This window comes from Dryas octopetala, chromosome 6, assembly GCF_963921425.1.
Source record: "Dryas octopetala chromosome 6, drDryOcto1.1, whole genome shotgun sequence".
NCBI classification, from domain to species: domain Eukaryota; kingdom Viridiplantae; phylum Streptophyta; class Magnoliopsida; order Rosales; family Rosaceae; genus Dryas; species Dryas octopetala.
Genome location: NC_141371.1, coordinates 13,275,458 through 13,291,735, shown reverse-complemented (window position 1 = coordinate 13,291,735; position 16,278 = coordinate 13,275,458). Strand labels below are relative to the sequence as shown.

Here is a 16,278-nt window from a genome sequence, read left to right as displayed (position 1 = left end):
CAGACTATGGGGGGTGTACAGATTTATCACCCAAATTTTTTTTTTTTAAATTAACCTCCCAAACTTTGCCAGATGTAACAATGTGGCACATACAGTCAAATTTTCTGTTAAATCTTAAGTTTTTGTCCCAAACTTCTCATTTTGTCCTTGAGCACAATTAAAAAAGGAATATTCACTTTAACAAGTATTTCTATATAATTATACTCCTAAATCTTTTTTTTAAAGTGTCTAATTTAAATTATATTTACAAACAAAAAAATAGAAAATAAAAAGAAGAAAAAAAAATTGTTCCTTTTTTTTTGTATGAAACAAAATTGTTCTATCTACATAATTTTGCCTCTAAATTAGATAAAAAAAAATAAAAAAAGTGCTCTATCTAAATAATTTTGCCCTTAATTTAGTTTTGAAACTAATTTTAAAAAGAAAAAAAAATTGTTCTCCCTAAATAAACGTTTCTAAAATTAAATTTCAATTAATTTTTTTAAAAATATTAATAAAATGGATTGACTAAAATACCCTTTAAGTTAACATAAAATTTAACAAAACTACATTGTAACATCTTGTAAAGTTTGGGCAGTTGATTGCAAATTTTTTTTTTTTGGTGGTATATCTGCACACCACCTATAGTTTGGGTGGTGTTAGTGTAAAAAACCCTTAATCCTAATACTTACAAAATCATACCAAAAACAATTTATGTAATCATACAATGACTCATATAATGCATGTTAAAAACTGAGAAAAGTTACTCATTTTCTTCATATAATTAATACTAATTAAACGTATTTATATCTACACATGTTTGACATTAATTCGACCCTTTTATTATTTATGTGCAACATGCCATGTCATAATTGTGTTTTTGTCAAGAAATGATCAATCAGACCCACTAACTTCATGTTAGGTTTGTGTTGTGTTATTGTATGGTGTCAAAATTTGTTATATATACTAAAAGCCTAAAATATTTTCACTCGTGAGCTTCACGTATTTTGTCGAACAAAACTAATGAAATTAAGAATATTGAATTGCAACCATTAGGACACTACATAGACAAAATTGACATAGTTAAAACTATAGGAACCAAAGTTAAATTTGGTCCACACTACAAGGACCTAAAACATGATTTGGCCTTAAAAACCTATTTAGGAACATTAGCATAAAAATATCATTAAATAGCACATTTATCCTTAAAATTAACTAAGTGGCTAAAAAAAATTAATATTAATTACCAATTAGTTATTGATCTAGTGGTATTTTTTCCAAGAAGTTCCTAAATTCGAACCTCAAAAATAAAAAATAAAAACCTTAAGTTAAATGAAATTCTATTTATATCCTAAAATTTGCTGAAAATACCCTACACATTTTTTGTGACCTTTAAAACCCAATTTTACTCTATGCAACACATAGAAAGGAAAAACAAATTTGATTAATCCGTCAAATAAATTTGACAGAAGTTAAAATTTGTCCTTTTTTTTTTGGGACACTTGAATTAAAATTTGTCCTTAAATTATAAAGAATTGAAACTACATGGATATAATTAAATTAAAACTACGGACACGAAATTGACATTTTGATCAAATTAAAGGGACAAAATTGCGACTTAGCCTAAATGTAAATATATTTTGGGGTCCGTTTGACACTGTTTTTAGAACTGTTAAAAGCGTTTCAAATTAGTAAAAATGTTTTTGGTATCGTTTAACAAAAATAAATATAAGTGATTTTAAGTTTAAAAACGCTTTTAAGGAGTTTTTTTAGAAGCATGTGCTTCCTCATGAAACACTTCTAAGTATTTTTACATGAACCACTTATAATTTTTATAAATATTTGTATATACTTCTTAGTAAAAGTGCTTTTAGTAAAAGCGCTACTAAGTAAAAACGGTTTCAGATTTCAAGAAGTAGTCTCAAACAAGCCTAGATCTGAAACATGCCCAATTGTATTGAGACCCAAGCTAGACTCAACCCGACATCGTTACCAAACCCAACCAGATCGGCCCGAGTCCAAGATCGGAAGTTTCGGGCCGGCCCAGAATTTCCCTCCTTCGTTAAACTTTCCTTAACCACCAATCAAATAGACAAAGACACCAAACCAACTTACACGCAATCCTCCGATATTATACCGACTTTCTTTAATTTCCGCAACCACAAACTGATTGACTGACTGAGCACACAAAAATCTAACAGAGAAAAAATCAAACCAAACCTCACAAGATATCCAATGAAGCTTGGCAGCCTCTCTTCTTCTGTTGCACTTGCTAGCCTTGTACTCTTCTTCCTCTGTGGGTTTTGTGAGCTGGGGCTTTGCAGGGACGACACCCTCATAAAAATGAAACTGGGTGGCTTCAAAGATTGCCATGGCTCTCAGAACAGCGCCGAAACAGAAAGCCTCGCTCGCTTTGCTGTCCAAGAACACAACAAGCAACAGGTTCACCCCATTTCTTGTCCAGTTTAAATCACTGATTTCATGAAATAATCGTTTCCCTTTTTATAATTATTGATTTCTTATTTGGGTTTTTTATTTTTTCATTATTTATTTTCTTGTTCAGAATGGTCTGCTGGAGTTTGTGAGGGTGTTGAATGCAAGGGAACAAGTGGTTGCTGGTAAGATATACCATCTGACACTGGAAGCCATTGATGCTGATGTGAAGAAGATATATGAAGCTAAGGTTTGGGTGAAACCATGGATCAACTTCAAACAGTTGCAGGAATTCAAGCATGCCCTTCCATGAGAGGTAAATTCTCTATGTTAAATTACAAGAAAGTAGCTTTCTATTTTATTTTATTTTTTTTAATGGTCGAGGGCCATGAGCCCATAATAGGGGATTGCCATGTGAATGCATAGAGTATTATAGTATTGAGAATGAAGGGTTTTACAAATTTTAGTGGTTGCTTCCTTCTTTTTGAGATAGCAATGGTCTCTATAAAGATTCAAAATATTATTATTAATATCAGCTGTGTCATTTAAGAGGCACAACATCAGCAAAGAAGTCACAGACTCACTGCTTAAAATTCTGGGTACTTTGATACCTTGGTGTAAGTTTGAAAAATAGATGCAATCGGAGTTGATGTCATAAGTTTTAGTTTATTCTCAATGCATTAACCATATACTTAATATGGTTATTTAAGTTTCCCACTGTAAGCCTACACAAGTGAATGTGTTCCATAAAAAAATCAACAATCCGAACTAGTTGAGAACAATAGAGCATGCTCTCTATTAGGACAGATGATTTTGGGATGGTCCGCAACTTGCTTATCCTTTATCATCTAATGCAACTCAGGAGAAGCTTACACATTTATATACTTCATCCAGAACATTGAAAATGACAATAGCCCTTGCGGGACTGGGGCCATCTTGAACGGCCATATCTAGTTGTCGAAAAAGAACAACCATATTAGCAGTAATAACCACCAAAATTTCACAAGAAGAGCCGACATCTGGCTTAGCAACTAACAGGAGACATACCGCACAAAGAACTTGCTAAACCCAATGTTTCCTGTGTTATCTTATTAGCTTCCAAAATAATAGGAGTAAAATTCCCCGCTGCCCTGACTTATTATCTTGACCATTAGTCTGATTAACAACACCGCAAAGAGAGGCATCTACCACATAGCTATCAAATAACTCATCATTAGAGTTGCCCAATAGATTTGCACTATTAAAAGCATATTTCCTGATAGGCACCTTGGCCTCTCTAATGACAACACTAAAAAATTGCCCTACCAACAACACTATTTCTCTTCGTCAACATCATTGATCTGCTTCCCCATGATAACGTTAGAATTCTAAACCACATTACACATTAGATATATGACAAAAAGATTGCGCCATGTATTTTGACCTACTATTGCACCTTCTACATGTTCTGAAACCCAACACTATTCTGTTGTTGGCCTGGAACTTTTTGGGTGGTCTCCAATCCTATATGTATTTTCATGAACTTTTACATTTGAAAAATAGAATTAGGGAATGGATGTGAGAGTCAGATATATAAGCTCCCCTAATCCTAATCCTTATTTCCATGCATTTGTGTAAAAGGATTTGATTGGAATATGTTGACCATGACAGAATAGAAGTTTCTTCGTTTTCTTTCTACTTCCCAGATAATTATTTTCATGTTCTGGCTGTTCTGTATTTGTTGTATAGATCAAGATGTTTTTTTTTTTGGGTGAGAATAGATCAAGATTTTTATTTTTTATTTTTCATTCAAAACTTGATATTCTTTTCTTATGAATTGGTTTCTGAATACTTGACGAAGATAATGACACATTTTATCTACCATTCAACAATAGGGAAAAGTCTACAGCGCATTAATGGTAAATTGTAGAATTCTTCGTTTAGAAGGCTAGAATATAGCTACCTATGTCTCTCTGTTTTTGTAGTTTATTCCAACAGAAAGTCTAAAGGATTATATTGTTGCCTGTATAAATGCATCATAAGCACTTCTGACCCTTTTTCGTTAGTTTACTATTTGCCCTTTCTTCTAGAATGATATATTAGTTTGAATTTATCATTCACAATTTCGATGTTCATAGGGTTAGTATCCTAGTAACTAGTTTGCCATTAGCGTTCCATTTATTCCAAACTAAGACTTTGTAGTTTAACATTGGGAATTGCAGTCACACAATTGACTGGAATTATTAAATTAGCCTATAGAAGGAAACATTATAAACATCCTTTGTTTTCTATCTATAATATTTGATCGGAGAAATGGTAAAACTATATCATTTGCAAAGATGGATTTATTATGTATATGGAATCATGTGTCGTCATTCTCTTGCTTTGGATAGTCATTATTTGGACTTTTATGGTAAAAGAAAAAGGGCTGTCTAAGTCGTTTGCTTGCCTGGTTTTATTTGTTTTTATTTTTTTTCATCTGCATGGTCGTGTCATTTTTTGGTCTTTTTTTCCTTTTTTCTTCTTTTTTTGTCTTCCTTTTTTCCTTTTTTCTTGTCTTTTTTCAACCGCATTTATTCCAGTTTAAACCATGTACAAAAAAAGTGACTTATCAAACCACTTAATGCCCCCACTTAGGTCACAGGCTTGCGCTACCAAGCCTGGCAATTATCTAGCGTGGAAATTATGCTTATAAGTAGAAGAAAGTTCAAGTTCCCAACACTGTACAAAGTTATACAATATATTTGCAAGGAGCCAAGAAAAAAAATAAAAATGTCTGCAAACATGGTGCGGAATTGGAAACAAATTGGAGAAACAGTACTCATTAGCGAGATGTATTTAACACTCATAAGTAACAGCAATTAAGTAGAAGAACTTGTGTTACTTTCCTCCCTTCTAGAATGAACTATTAGTCTGAATATATCATTCACAATTTCGGTGTTCATAGATTTAGTATTCTAGTAACTACCTTGCCATTAGCTTTCCAATTATTCTAAACTAAGACTTTGTACTTTAATATTGGGAATTATGGTCACAAAATTGACCGGAATTATTAAATTAGCCTTTATAAGGAACAATACAAACAACTGTTGTATTTCTATCTATATTTGTTTGGAGAAAGGGTAAAAGTTTATCATTTGCAAAGATAGATTTCTTGATCTATATAGAAGTAATGTGTAGTCATTCTTTTTCTTTGATTAGTCATTAATTTGGACTTCTATGGGAAAAATATGCGAAAAGACACTAATGGTCTCTGAGTTTGTCGCAACTTGCACTTTCATCCCTGTAGTATTTTTTTGTCATTTTCGTCCTTGTAATATCTGATATTACCACTTTTGGTCTAAACTGTCAACTGGGTTTCATTTTAGTCCATTTTTGTGGTAACTGAATGAAACTACAAGGACAAAAATGATAACAAAATGAAACTACAAGGAAAAACATGATAACAATATAAAAGTAGAAGGACAAAAAATGATAACAAAAATGGAAATGAACCCAACTCACAGTTTGGACAAAAACTGGTAACCAAATGAAACTACAAGGACAAAAATGAAAAAAAAAAAACCTCCATGGGGATGAATGTGCAAGTTCAGGCAAACTACAGGGACCAAAAATGCCTTTTAGCCTAAAAAAAATGGGTTGTCTAAGTTAGTTGCTTGCCTGTTTTTTTTTATAATTTTTTTTCAACTGTGGGACCATGTCATTTTTTGTCTTTTGTCTTTCTCTATTTTTTTTTTTGGTCTTATTTCAACTGTGTTTATTCTGGTTTAAAACACGTACTAGACAAGCAACTTATTCAACCCACCCCCCGCTCACAGGCTTGCGCTACCAAGCCTGGCAATCTTCTAGTGTGGAATTTTTGCTTATAAATAGAATAAAGTTCAAATTCCCAAACAATATGGGACAGAGTACAATTAACACCAATTAAGTAGAAGAAATTGTGTCAACCACCAATAATCCCATGACCATAAATCATTTGCTTATGACTCTAATCATTTTTCTTCTTTCCCTGCTGAAACACACCTTTGTCTCCTGATGTTGCCATAAAGAAAACAGGGTAGGTTACTTAAGAGGGGCATGCGATGCGTTTGGAAATTAGGGGCCCTTGTTTTTGCTTTCAATCTGGTGAGGTTTTGTTTATTGGATTAATTTGGTCCCTATAACACTTATCATGAAGAATTTTATTTGAGCTTATTGTTTGGTACCTTCTTCCATTTAAGAATAAAATCTTAAATGGTAATGCATCCTCTATATAAAGAAATAATGCTTATTACTACTTTTGCCCCTTGACATTGCAACAAAATCTCAATTCACCCCCTTTCGTTTTAATTGTCTCAATTTGCCACCTAATAGTACACATCGTGTTTCAATTCGCCCTTTTGGTTCAATTTTGTCATAACTTCTGTTAGCCTTGCTTACGTGACAGAGCATATTGGTCATTTCGACCAGCTTGGACCAATCAACACCTCTTGTTTCGCCACATAGACCCAAAGTTGGACCCACCCCTTTAATTTAATACAAAACTTAAAAAATTAAAATAAAATAAAAACCCTCCCCCTCCACCCAGGCCACCCCTTTCCCCGACGTAGGCCACCCCCTCACCACCCAGCCCTTCCCCCTCCCCCATCGCACTGTCGCACCCCCTCCCACCAAAATTGTTGGAAGTGCTCAGGTTTTAAGGATCTGAAAAGCAGCCCATCCAGAGATTCACAGCTTTTCTCTCTCAAAACCCAATGCCTTGTTTATATTCGTCTCCACTTTTTCTTTACCCATCACCAACGTCCAGCCGCCACTTCCCTCCTCAACGCCGTGCCACGTGTCCTGCATCTTCAAAACAGTGCCGTTTCGCCTCCAAAGCGAATCCCCTCCTCTCACTTCCACTCCATTCCGCGAAACTTTTTAGGAAACCCCTTTAATGCTCGTCCTCCTTGTCAATGTTTGCCTATTGCGATGGGGTCGGGGGGGGGGGGGGAGGGGTTTTTATTTTTTATTTTTTTTTATTTTAATTTTTGTTTTAATTTTTTAAGTTTTGTATTAAATTAAAGGGGTAGGTCCCACTTTGGGTCTATGTGGCAAAATGAGAGGTGCTGATTGGTCTAAACTGGTCGAAATGACCAATATGCCATGCCACGTAGACACCACGTCAGCAAGGCTAACGGCAATTATGACGGAATTGAACCGAAGGGGCGCATTGAAACACGATGTGTACTATTAAGTGGCAAATTGAGACAATTGAAACGAAAGGGGGTGAATTGAGATTTCATTGCAATGTCAGGGGGCAAAAGTAGTAATAAGCCAAGAAATAACTTGGTCAAGAGCTTCAAGGTAATCAGATCATGTAGATGCTTGTCATTAGCTCTTCCAGAAGAATCTTCACTACAATCAATCTTTAGATAATATGAATTTCTGTATGTAAAATATATTGAACTAGAGCTTCAGAGGAATCAGCACAAATAGGTGCTAGTCATTAGGTCTTCCCTCTTTTTCTTAGTGGGACTATATGTTGAAATTCTCGACAGGATTGGCAAACACAACTTGAATACACGATGAGATTAGTGGGTTTGGGTGTGCTATAATCATGTTTGTGTCAAAAAAAAGTTGACCTACAATATTTCAGGTGTAATGGTTCCTGTCATATTGACATAAACTAGAATCCACTGCCATTTTTAACCATTATCAAATTGAAATTGGTTTCTAATTTTTGATAATTAGAATTTAGGAGACACGGTATATCATAAAATTTAGGAAAGGTAAGGAATTTGTTAGTTTACTATTTTCCCTCCATTCTAGAATGAAATATTATTCTGAATTTGACTCTCACAATTTCGATGTTCATAGATTTAGTATTCTAGTAACTAGCTTGCCATTAGCACTCCATTTATTCCAAACTAAAGACTTTGGGGCCCGTTTGGTTCAAGTTTTGGAAAGGTGGATATGAGAAATAATTTTATTCTCATGTTTGGTAAGTGCAGGCATGAGAAATAGTTTCGTGGCCCATGGGAATCTGATGCACCCAAAGGGGGGAAAATGATCCCTCCTCTCAGCTTGGGTTTTGTTTTCCCTCTCGGAAAACATTTATTTTCAAGAAAATTATACCCCTTTTAATATTTGATAATACCAATTTTATCCAAAACAAACTCTTCACATTATATATATATATATATATATACAGGCTCCTTCTGTTGAGGTATACCTCAACTTATTTATGTTGAGGTATACCCTGTGAGGGCCCACACGAGCCGTTTTGTGTCGATCGAACCGTTCATTTTTTACATCTCCATTGATAGATATCCTTGCAAAAAATTAGCTAAATCGGAAATCATTTGCCTATCTAACTTTGATCAAATAAATGAACGAACCAAATATTTTCAATGAAACCGCCCATTTGTTTTATCAAAGTTAGATAGGCAAATGATTTTCAATTTGACTAATTTTTTGCAAGAATGATCTATCAATGAAGATGATCTTTGCGAACGGTTCGGATCGACACAAAACGACTTGTGTGGGCCCCAACAAGGTTATACCTCAACATAAATAAGTTGAGGTATACCTCAACAGAAGGAGCCTGTGTATATATATAAGAGATGAGGGTATAATTGGAAAACTGAACATTTTGTTTATTTCCTATTCTTGTACAAACCAAACATGGTAATGAATATAAAAAGGTAATTCCAGGTTTACTTTCCCAGCATTACCAAACACCGGCATGAGAATCTTACATTCCCTTTCCTCTGGGAAATGCGTAGGAATTGATTTCCTAAGACAATTATACCCTTTTTAACATTGGGAATTATGTTCGCGCAATTGACTGGAATTAATAAATTAGCCTTTAGAAGGAAACATGAAGACAACCTTTGTTTTTCTATCTGCATTTGTCTTGAGAAATTGTTATATCATTTGCAAAGATTTAGTTTTAATCTATATGAAAGTAATTTGTTGTCATTCTTTTGCTTTGGATAGTCATTATTTAGACTTGTATGGTTAAAAAAAAAGGGGGCTGTCTAAGTCAGTTGCTTGCCTGGTTTTTTTTTTTTTCAACTGTGGGACCGTGGAATTTTTTTGTATTTTTTTTTCTGTCTTTTTCAACTGTGTTTATTCTGGTTTAAACCACGTACAAGACAAGCGACTTATCCAACCCTCTTAATGCCCCCACATGGGTCACAGGCTTACGCTACCAACCCCGGCGATCGTCTAGCATTGAAATTTTGCTTATAAATAGAATAATGTTCACGTTCCCAAACGATGTGGGACACTGTACATCGTTATACAATATCTTTGCAAGGGGCCAAACAAAAAATGAAGATGTCAGCAAAGATGGTGCTGAATTGGAAACAAATTTGAGAAACAATACTCTCATAAATGATATGTATTTAACACTCCTCTTACTATGAGTAACAACAATTAAGTAGAAGTAATTGTGTCAACCACGAATGATCCCATGACCGTGAATTGTTTGCTTCTGACTTCTAATCATTTTTCTTCTTTCCCTGGTGAAAGACATCTTTGACTCCTGATGTAGCCATAAAGAAAACAGGGTAGGCCACTTAAGAGGAGCATGCGAAGCGTTTGGAAATTTGGGGTCCTTGTTTATGCTTTAAATGTGGTGAGGTTTTCCCTTTAACCCACCGAGATGGATCTTCTTCCCCTTAAGAATAAAACTTTAGATGGTAATGCATACTCTATATTAAAAAATAACTTGGACTAGTTCAAAGTAATCAGTTCACATAGATGCTTGTCATTAGCTCTTCCAGAAGAATCTTCCCTAAAATCAAACTTCAGATGGTGTGAGTTCCTCTATGTAATATATATTGAACTAGAGCTTCAGAGGAATCAGCACAAATAGGTGCTAGTCATTAGCTCTTACCCCTTTTTCTATAGCGTGATTGCATGTTGAAATTCTCGACATGATTGGCAAACACAACTTGAATCCACCATGAGATCAGTGGGTTTGGGTGCACTATAATCAATTTGTGTCTAAATGAAGTTAACCTGCATTATTACCTGTGTAAACATTTGCGTCATATTTTTTTGGCAATTAAACATTCGTGTAATTTTTTATAATTATAAAGGGGTGTGAGTGGAGAAACTTTGGGAAAGAGTGAGGTTTTAGCCTCTCTTTGGGCATCGGTCTCCACAGGATCCAAAGATTTACCCCTTTCGGCTATTTTTCTAGATTGGAAAGCAGTTATAAGATAGTTTCTCAGCTGTTGGTGTTTTAGCTAAGCTATTATGTTGTTAGTTTTCCTTTCTGTCACTGGACTTCTTGTCTACTGTTTGTGTACCTTTCATTTGATTAATCAATAAATTATGTTCCTTAAAAAAAAATATTGACATAAACTAGAATCCACTGCCATTTTTAACCGTTTTCAAAATTGAAATTAAAGTTTTAATAATTAGAATTTAGAAGAGATGGTGAACCATAAAGTTTAGGAAACGTAAGTATTTTTTTTTAGTTTACTATTTCCCTCCCTTCTAGAATATATATTAGTCTGAATTTATCATTCACAATTTTGTTTTCATAGATTTAGTATTCTAGTAACTAGATTGCCTTTGTCATTCCATTTATTCCTTACTAAGTCCTTGCCGTTTAACAATGGGAATTATGGTCACACAATTGACTGGAATAATTAAATTAGCCTTTAGAAATAAAAGTTGCAAACAGCCTTTGTTTCTCTATCTCTATTTGTTTGGAGAAATGGAAAATTATATTATATGCAAAGATAGATCTCTAATCTATATGAAGTAATCTGTCGTCGTTCTTTTGCTTTGGATAGTCATTATTTGGACTTGTATGGTAAAAAAAAAGGCTGTCTAAGTCGGTTGCTTGCCTGGGTTTTTTTTTTTTTCAACTGAGGGACTGTGTCATTTTTTTGTATTTTTGTATATTTTTGGATTTTTTTTTTCTTTTTTCAACTGTGTTTATTCCGGTTTAAACCACATGCAAGACAAGCGACTTATCCAACCCTCTTAATGCCCCCACTCGGGTCACAGGCTTATGCTACCAAGCCCGGCGATCTTCTAGCGTTGAAATTTTGTTTATAAATAGAATAAAGTTCAAGTTTTCAAACAATGTGGGATATTGTACAAAGTTACAATATTTCTGCATGGAGCCCAAATAAAAAAAAAAGCAAATTTATGCAAACATGGTGCCGAGTTGGAAACAAATTTGAGAAGCAATACTCATTAGCGAGATGTATCTAACACTCCTCTAAATATAAGTAGAAGAAATTGTTTCAACAACCAAAGATTCCATGTCCATGTATCATTTGCTTATGACTTTGAATCATTTTCTTCTTTCCATAGTAAAACACAACTTTGACTCCTGATGTAAGGAGCATGTGATGCGTTGGGATGTAAGGAGCCCTTGTTTTCCTTTCAATCTGGTGACATTTTGTTTATTGGATTAGTTGGGTCCCTTTAATGCTGATCTTGAAGAATTTTATTTGAGCCTCTTGTTTGGTACCCACTGAGATGAATCTTCTTCCACTAAAGAATATAATCTTAGATGGTAATGCATTATCGATATAAAGAAATACCTTGGTCTAGAGCTTTGAAGTAATCAGATAACATAGATGCTTGTCATGAGCTCTTCCAGAAGATCTTCTCTAGAATCAGAATTTAGATAGTATGAATTCCCCAATGAAAAATATATTGAACTAGATCTTCAGAGGAATCGGCACAAATAGGTGCTAGTAATTGGCTCTTCCCCCTTTTTCCATTGTGAGACTACATGTAGAAATTGTCCACATGATTTGAAAAACACAACTTGAATCCACCATGAGATCAGTGGGGTTTGGCTGTACTATAATCATATTTGTGTCAAAATGAAATTGACCAGCAATACCACCTGTGTAATCATTCACGTCATATTGACATAAATTAGTATACACTTCCATCTTTAACCTTTTTCAAAATTGAAATTGATTTCAAGTTTTGATAATTAGAATTTAGAAGAGATATAAACCATAAAATTTAGGGAAGGTAAGTATTTTCGTTAGTTTTCTATTTTCCCTCCCTTCTATAATGAAATATTATATTAATTTATCATTCACAATTTTGATATTCATAGATCTAGTATTCTAGTTACTAGCTTGCCATTAGGATACCATTTATTCCATACTAAGACTTGTAGTTTAACAATGGGATCATGTTGACACAATTGACTGGAATTGTTAAATTAGCCTTTAGAAGGAAACGTTACAAACAGCCTTTGTTTTTCTATCTATATTTTTTTGGAGAAATGGTAAAATTATAACATTTGAAAATATTGATTTTTAATCTATATGGAAGTAATTTGTCGTCATTCTTTTTCTTTGGATAGTCATTATTTGGACTTGTATGGTTAAAAAAAATGGGCTGTCTAGGTCGGTTGCTTGCCTGGTTTTTTTTTTTTCAACTGTGGGATCGTGGAATTTTTTTTGTATTTTTGTACTTTTTTATTTTTTTGTCTTTTTCAAGTGTGTTTATTCCAGTTTAAACCACGAACAAGACAAGCGACTTATCCAACCCTCTTAATGCCCCCACTTGGGTCACAGGCTTACGCTACTAAGCCCGGCGATCATCTAGCATTGAAATTTTGCTTATAAATAGAATAACGTTCAAGTTACCATCCGATGTGGGACACTGTACAAAGTTATACAATATCTTTGCAAGCGGCCAAACAAAAAAATGAAGATGTCTGCAAAGATGGTGCCGAATTGGAAACAAATTTGAGAAACAATACTCTTGTAAACGATATCTATTGAACACTCCTCTTACTATGAGTAACAACAATTAAGTAGAAGAAATTGTGTGAACCACCTATGATCCCATTACCTTGTATCCTTTGCTTATGACTTCTAAAACTTTTTTGTGTCCCTGGTGAAACAAACCTTTGACTCCTGAAGTAGCCATAAAGAAAACAGTGTAGGTCACTTTAGAGGAGCATGCGATGCGTTGGGATGTAAGGGGACCTTATTTTTGTTTTCAATCTGGTGCTATTTTGTTTATTGGATTATTTCTTTCCCTTTAATGCTTATCTTGAAAGCTACTTGTTGTCTATCCATCAAAGATGGATCTTCCCCTTAAGAATAAAACTTCGGATGGTAATGCATCCTCCATATTAAGAAGTCACTACGACTAGAGCTTCAAAGTAATCAGATCACATAGCTGCTTATCATTAGCTCTTCCTGAAGAATCTTCCATAGAATCAAACTTTAGATAGTATGAATTCCCCCATGTAAAATATCTCAAACTAGAGCTTCAGAGGAATCAGCACAAATAGGTGCTAGTCATTAGCTCTGCCCCTTTTTTCCATAACTGGACTACATGTCGAATTTCTTGGCATGATTGGCTAATATAAAATGTGATGTTAAGGTTCAGTAATCTTTTTTTTTTGGCCATGAAAGGTTTAGTAATCTAGTAATTAGCTTGCCAGTGTAATTATAAACCAAACTTTGCATTTTAAGTTGGGGCATCAGGTCACTTAAATAAAACAGAAGCTTCACTGTTCCCTGGGATTGGTTTTAGGCCTTTCCTGCGCAGATTATGGTGAAGGTTCAAGGGTAGGTCTTAACTTTAAAATCCGGGATTTGTTGCTGGAACTCTCTTCCCCTTCTACATTCCTCATTCGTGTCTTGAAAGCCAGAACATTGACATAGAGGAGTAGTTGTATCATGCATGCTCCACTGGCAAAGAACTCCTCTTCTAGGGAGATCAAGCCATCAGTGATGCACTACTACCGGAGAGCTAGAATTCCAACTGTTTTTCAGCCCCTTTGGGACAAGGGACAGTCTCAGTAGACCCACCCAAAAGGGAGCTTCACTGCAAGACCCACCCATCATGTAGGGACGAAAGTCGGCCTTAGTGATCTGACAGTGCTTAGTGGAAGGGACACCGCTCAATGGATGATTAATTTATTATGATAAATTGATCCTCCCCAAGACTCATTGATAGGCAGGTTTGGCACCTCAAATGTCGGCTCTTTGGCAGGAATTGCTAAATTTAGCCTTTGATACAAAAGCACAAAAAGAAATGTTACAAGCGGTCTTTTATCTTTCATTTTAAAAAAAGAAAAGTAAGTTTATTTGTTTAGCTACAATTAATGTGTTTTGAAATATTGTGTTACTCATAGTTATGGAGATGGTAGTAATTATTCAGACTTGCATCATAAATTAATTACTATATGGTCCAATCTGTAAACCAAATGGCTGTGGACCAGGATGGCCAGCAGTGCCAACTCATGATCCGAGGTTCAAGATCCAGCAAATCATGCTGTTCAATCCCTTCAGCACAGGTCCAATTCGTTTTTTTGATACGACCCTCTCACTCAGGATAGGGTTTCCATTGTTTACAGATTGATCTATTCTCTATTTCATCCCAACCTAATTTCTTTGCCTTTCACTCTAATGGTGGATCTATCTTCATATTTTGGAAGCGTGATTGCTTGATAAAGGAAATTGCTTTGGCTTATTGCAGGTCATTGAAGATTATGCCAGATGTGCTTTGCTTTTGAAGGTCAAGTTAAATAAGAACATTGAAGAAAAGTTCCATTGGAGTGAGATAGAAGGAGATCGCCCAATCTAGTAACCTTCCTTGTATATGGTAAAACAATTTGTGTTGGTTGATGACTTGATGGTGCTATCTAGTACAATGTGATCTTAAAAGATCACTAAAAACTACAATGCCAAGAGCCAATTATGTGCGTGTCTGAATCTTAATGCTTACTTCTTGACCCGACTTTTATATTCCCTTGTACATAGCCACGTACGTCAATACCACATATTTGATGCCTTTTAAATAAACTTTCTCTACTTCAATGTACCGAGTCTACCGACTCACATCATGTACTAGTTTTGCATATGGATCATCCACACATATACTGCTTGGTGGCCCCTCTTGTGGCAACTATACACTACAGCTTACAAAAGGAATTGTGACAACCTAGAACCAAGCAGTTTGCTGGTGTTGCTATGAAAATAAAAACGATATGCTGAAACGTTAGTTTGACAGAGTTTTGGGTTTGGGGTTGGCCTTGGCGCTTTTGCTAAGGTTCTGCTAGTCTTGTATTTATGAGAAAAATGCCTGATTTGTAGGCCATTGATTGGCTTGATAGGTCTCCTGATTTGGAAAGATTTCCTTCTTAGTTTGGCCTCCATTCTTAATCACAGTGATAAGATCATACTTTTTGAGAAGCTTGCCTTGTTGGAATTGCTAGGATTTTCTCGCTAATTTGGGGCACTTAATGGTAAGAGTTCTATTTCCAAATTGTAGCACTCAGTTTATAGGGTATCCCTAGTCCCTAGATTACATTCTATAGAGTCAGTTTTGGATTTTAGAAAGGACAATACTTGGATCACCCCCAGGGTGACCTCCATATACGGAGATGCTGAAGATGATGATGGGAGAAGTGCTTCTTCTTATTGCAAGAGACACAGAGGTATTTCTTTGCCTAGTCTTCAGTCTTCACTACTCTACTATTGTTTTCTTCAACAATTACTTTGCTTTGTTTCATTCTCAATCCTCAAACCCAACAAAATCTACAAACCCCCAGCTTCTGAGAGACCCACCCAAACCCACTAATCTCCATGATGCTTTGAACTTGTTCAATACCATGCTTCAAATGCGTCCTCTGCCTTAGGTTGTCCGTTTCAATCAAATTATTATGGGTCAAGTTGCCGAATTGAAACATTATTCGGCAGCCATCTCGTTGAGTAACCAAATGGATGTGTCGGGAATTGTTCATAATGTTTATACTTTAACTATTGTCATCAACTGTTTTTTGAAACAAATGGGCTATAGCTTATCTGTCTTGGAAAATTCTTCAAATTTGGTATTGAACCAAATGTCACAACCTTCACAGATATTCAAATCCCACATGTGAAGCAACAAGGCTGTGCATGGGATGGA

At 35.0% G+C, this 16,278-nt stretch overlaps 1 protein-coding gene across 1 annotated transcript; it reads left to right on the top strand.

Annotated features, from left to right (window-relative positions):
- The first annotated feature begins 2,128 nt into the window (after window positions 1–2,128).
- On the top strand, window positions 2,129–15,188 carry CYSA (cystatin A). The gene is made up of 3 exons (XM_086246364.1): window positions 2,129–2,421; window positions 2,543–2,728; window positions 14,848–15,188. Exons 1-2 carry the CDS (start codon window positions 2,215–2,217, stop codon window positions 2,723–2,725), a joined length of 390 nt encoding a protein of 129 aa, XP_086102490.1. The 5' UTR covers window positions 2,129–2,214; the 3' UTR covers window positions 2,726–2,728; window positions 14,848–15,188.
- The last annotated feature ends 1,090 nt before the right edge of the window (window positions 15,189–16,278 follow it).

Bases quoted from the DNA above. Each gene is read 5' to 3' on its own strand.
- CYSA (XM_086246364.1), top strand. From the start codon at position 2,215: ATGAAGCTTGGCAGCCTCTCTTCTTCTGTTGCACTTGCTAGCCTTGTA. The intron at 2,422-2,542 runs GTTCACCCCATT...TTTCTTGTTCAG, and splicing joins AAGAACACAACAAGCAACAG to AATGGTCTGCTGGAGTTTGT.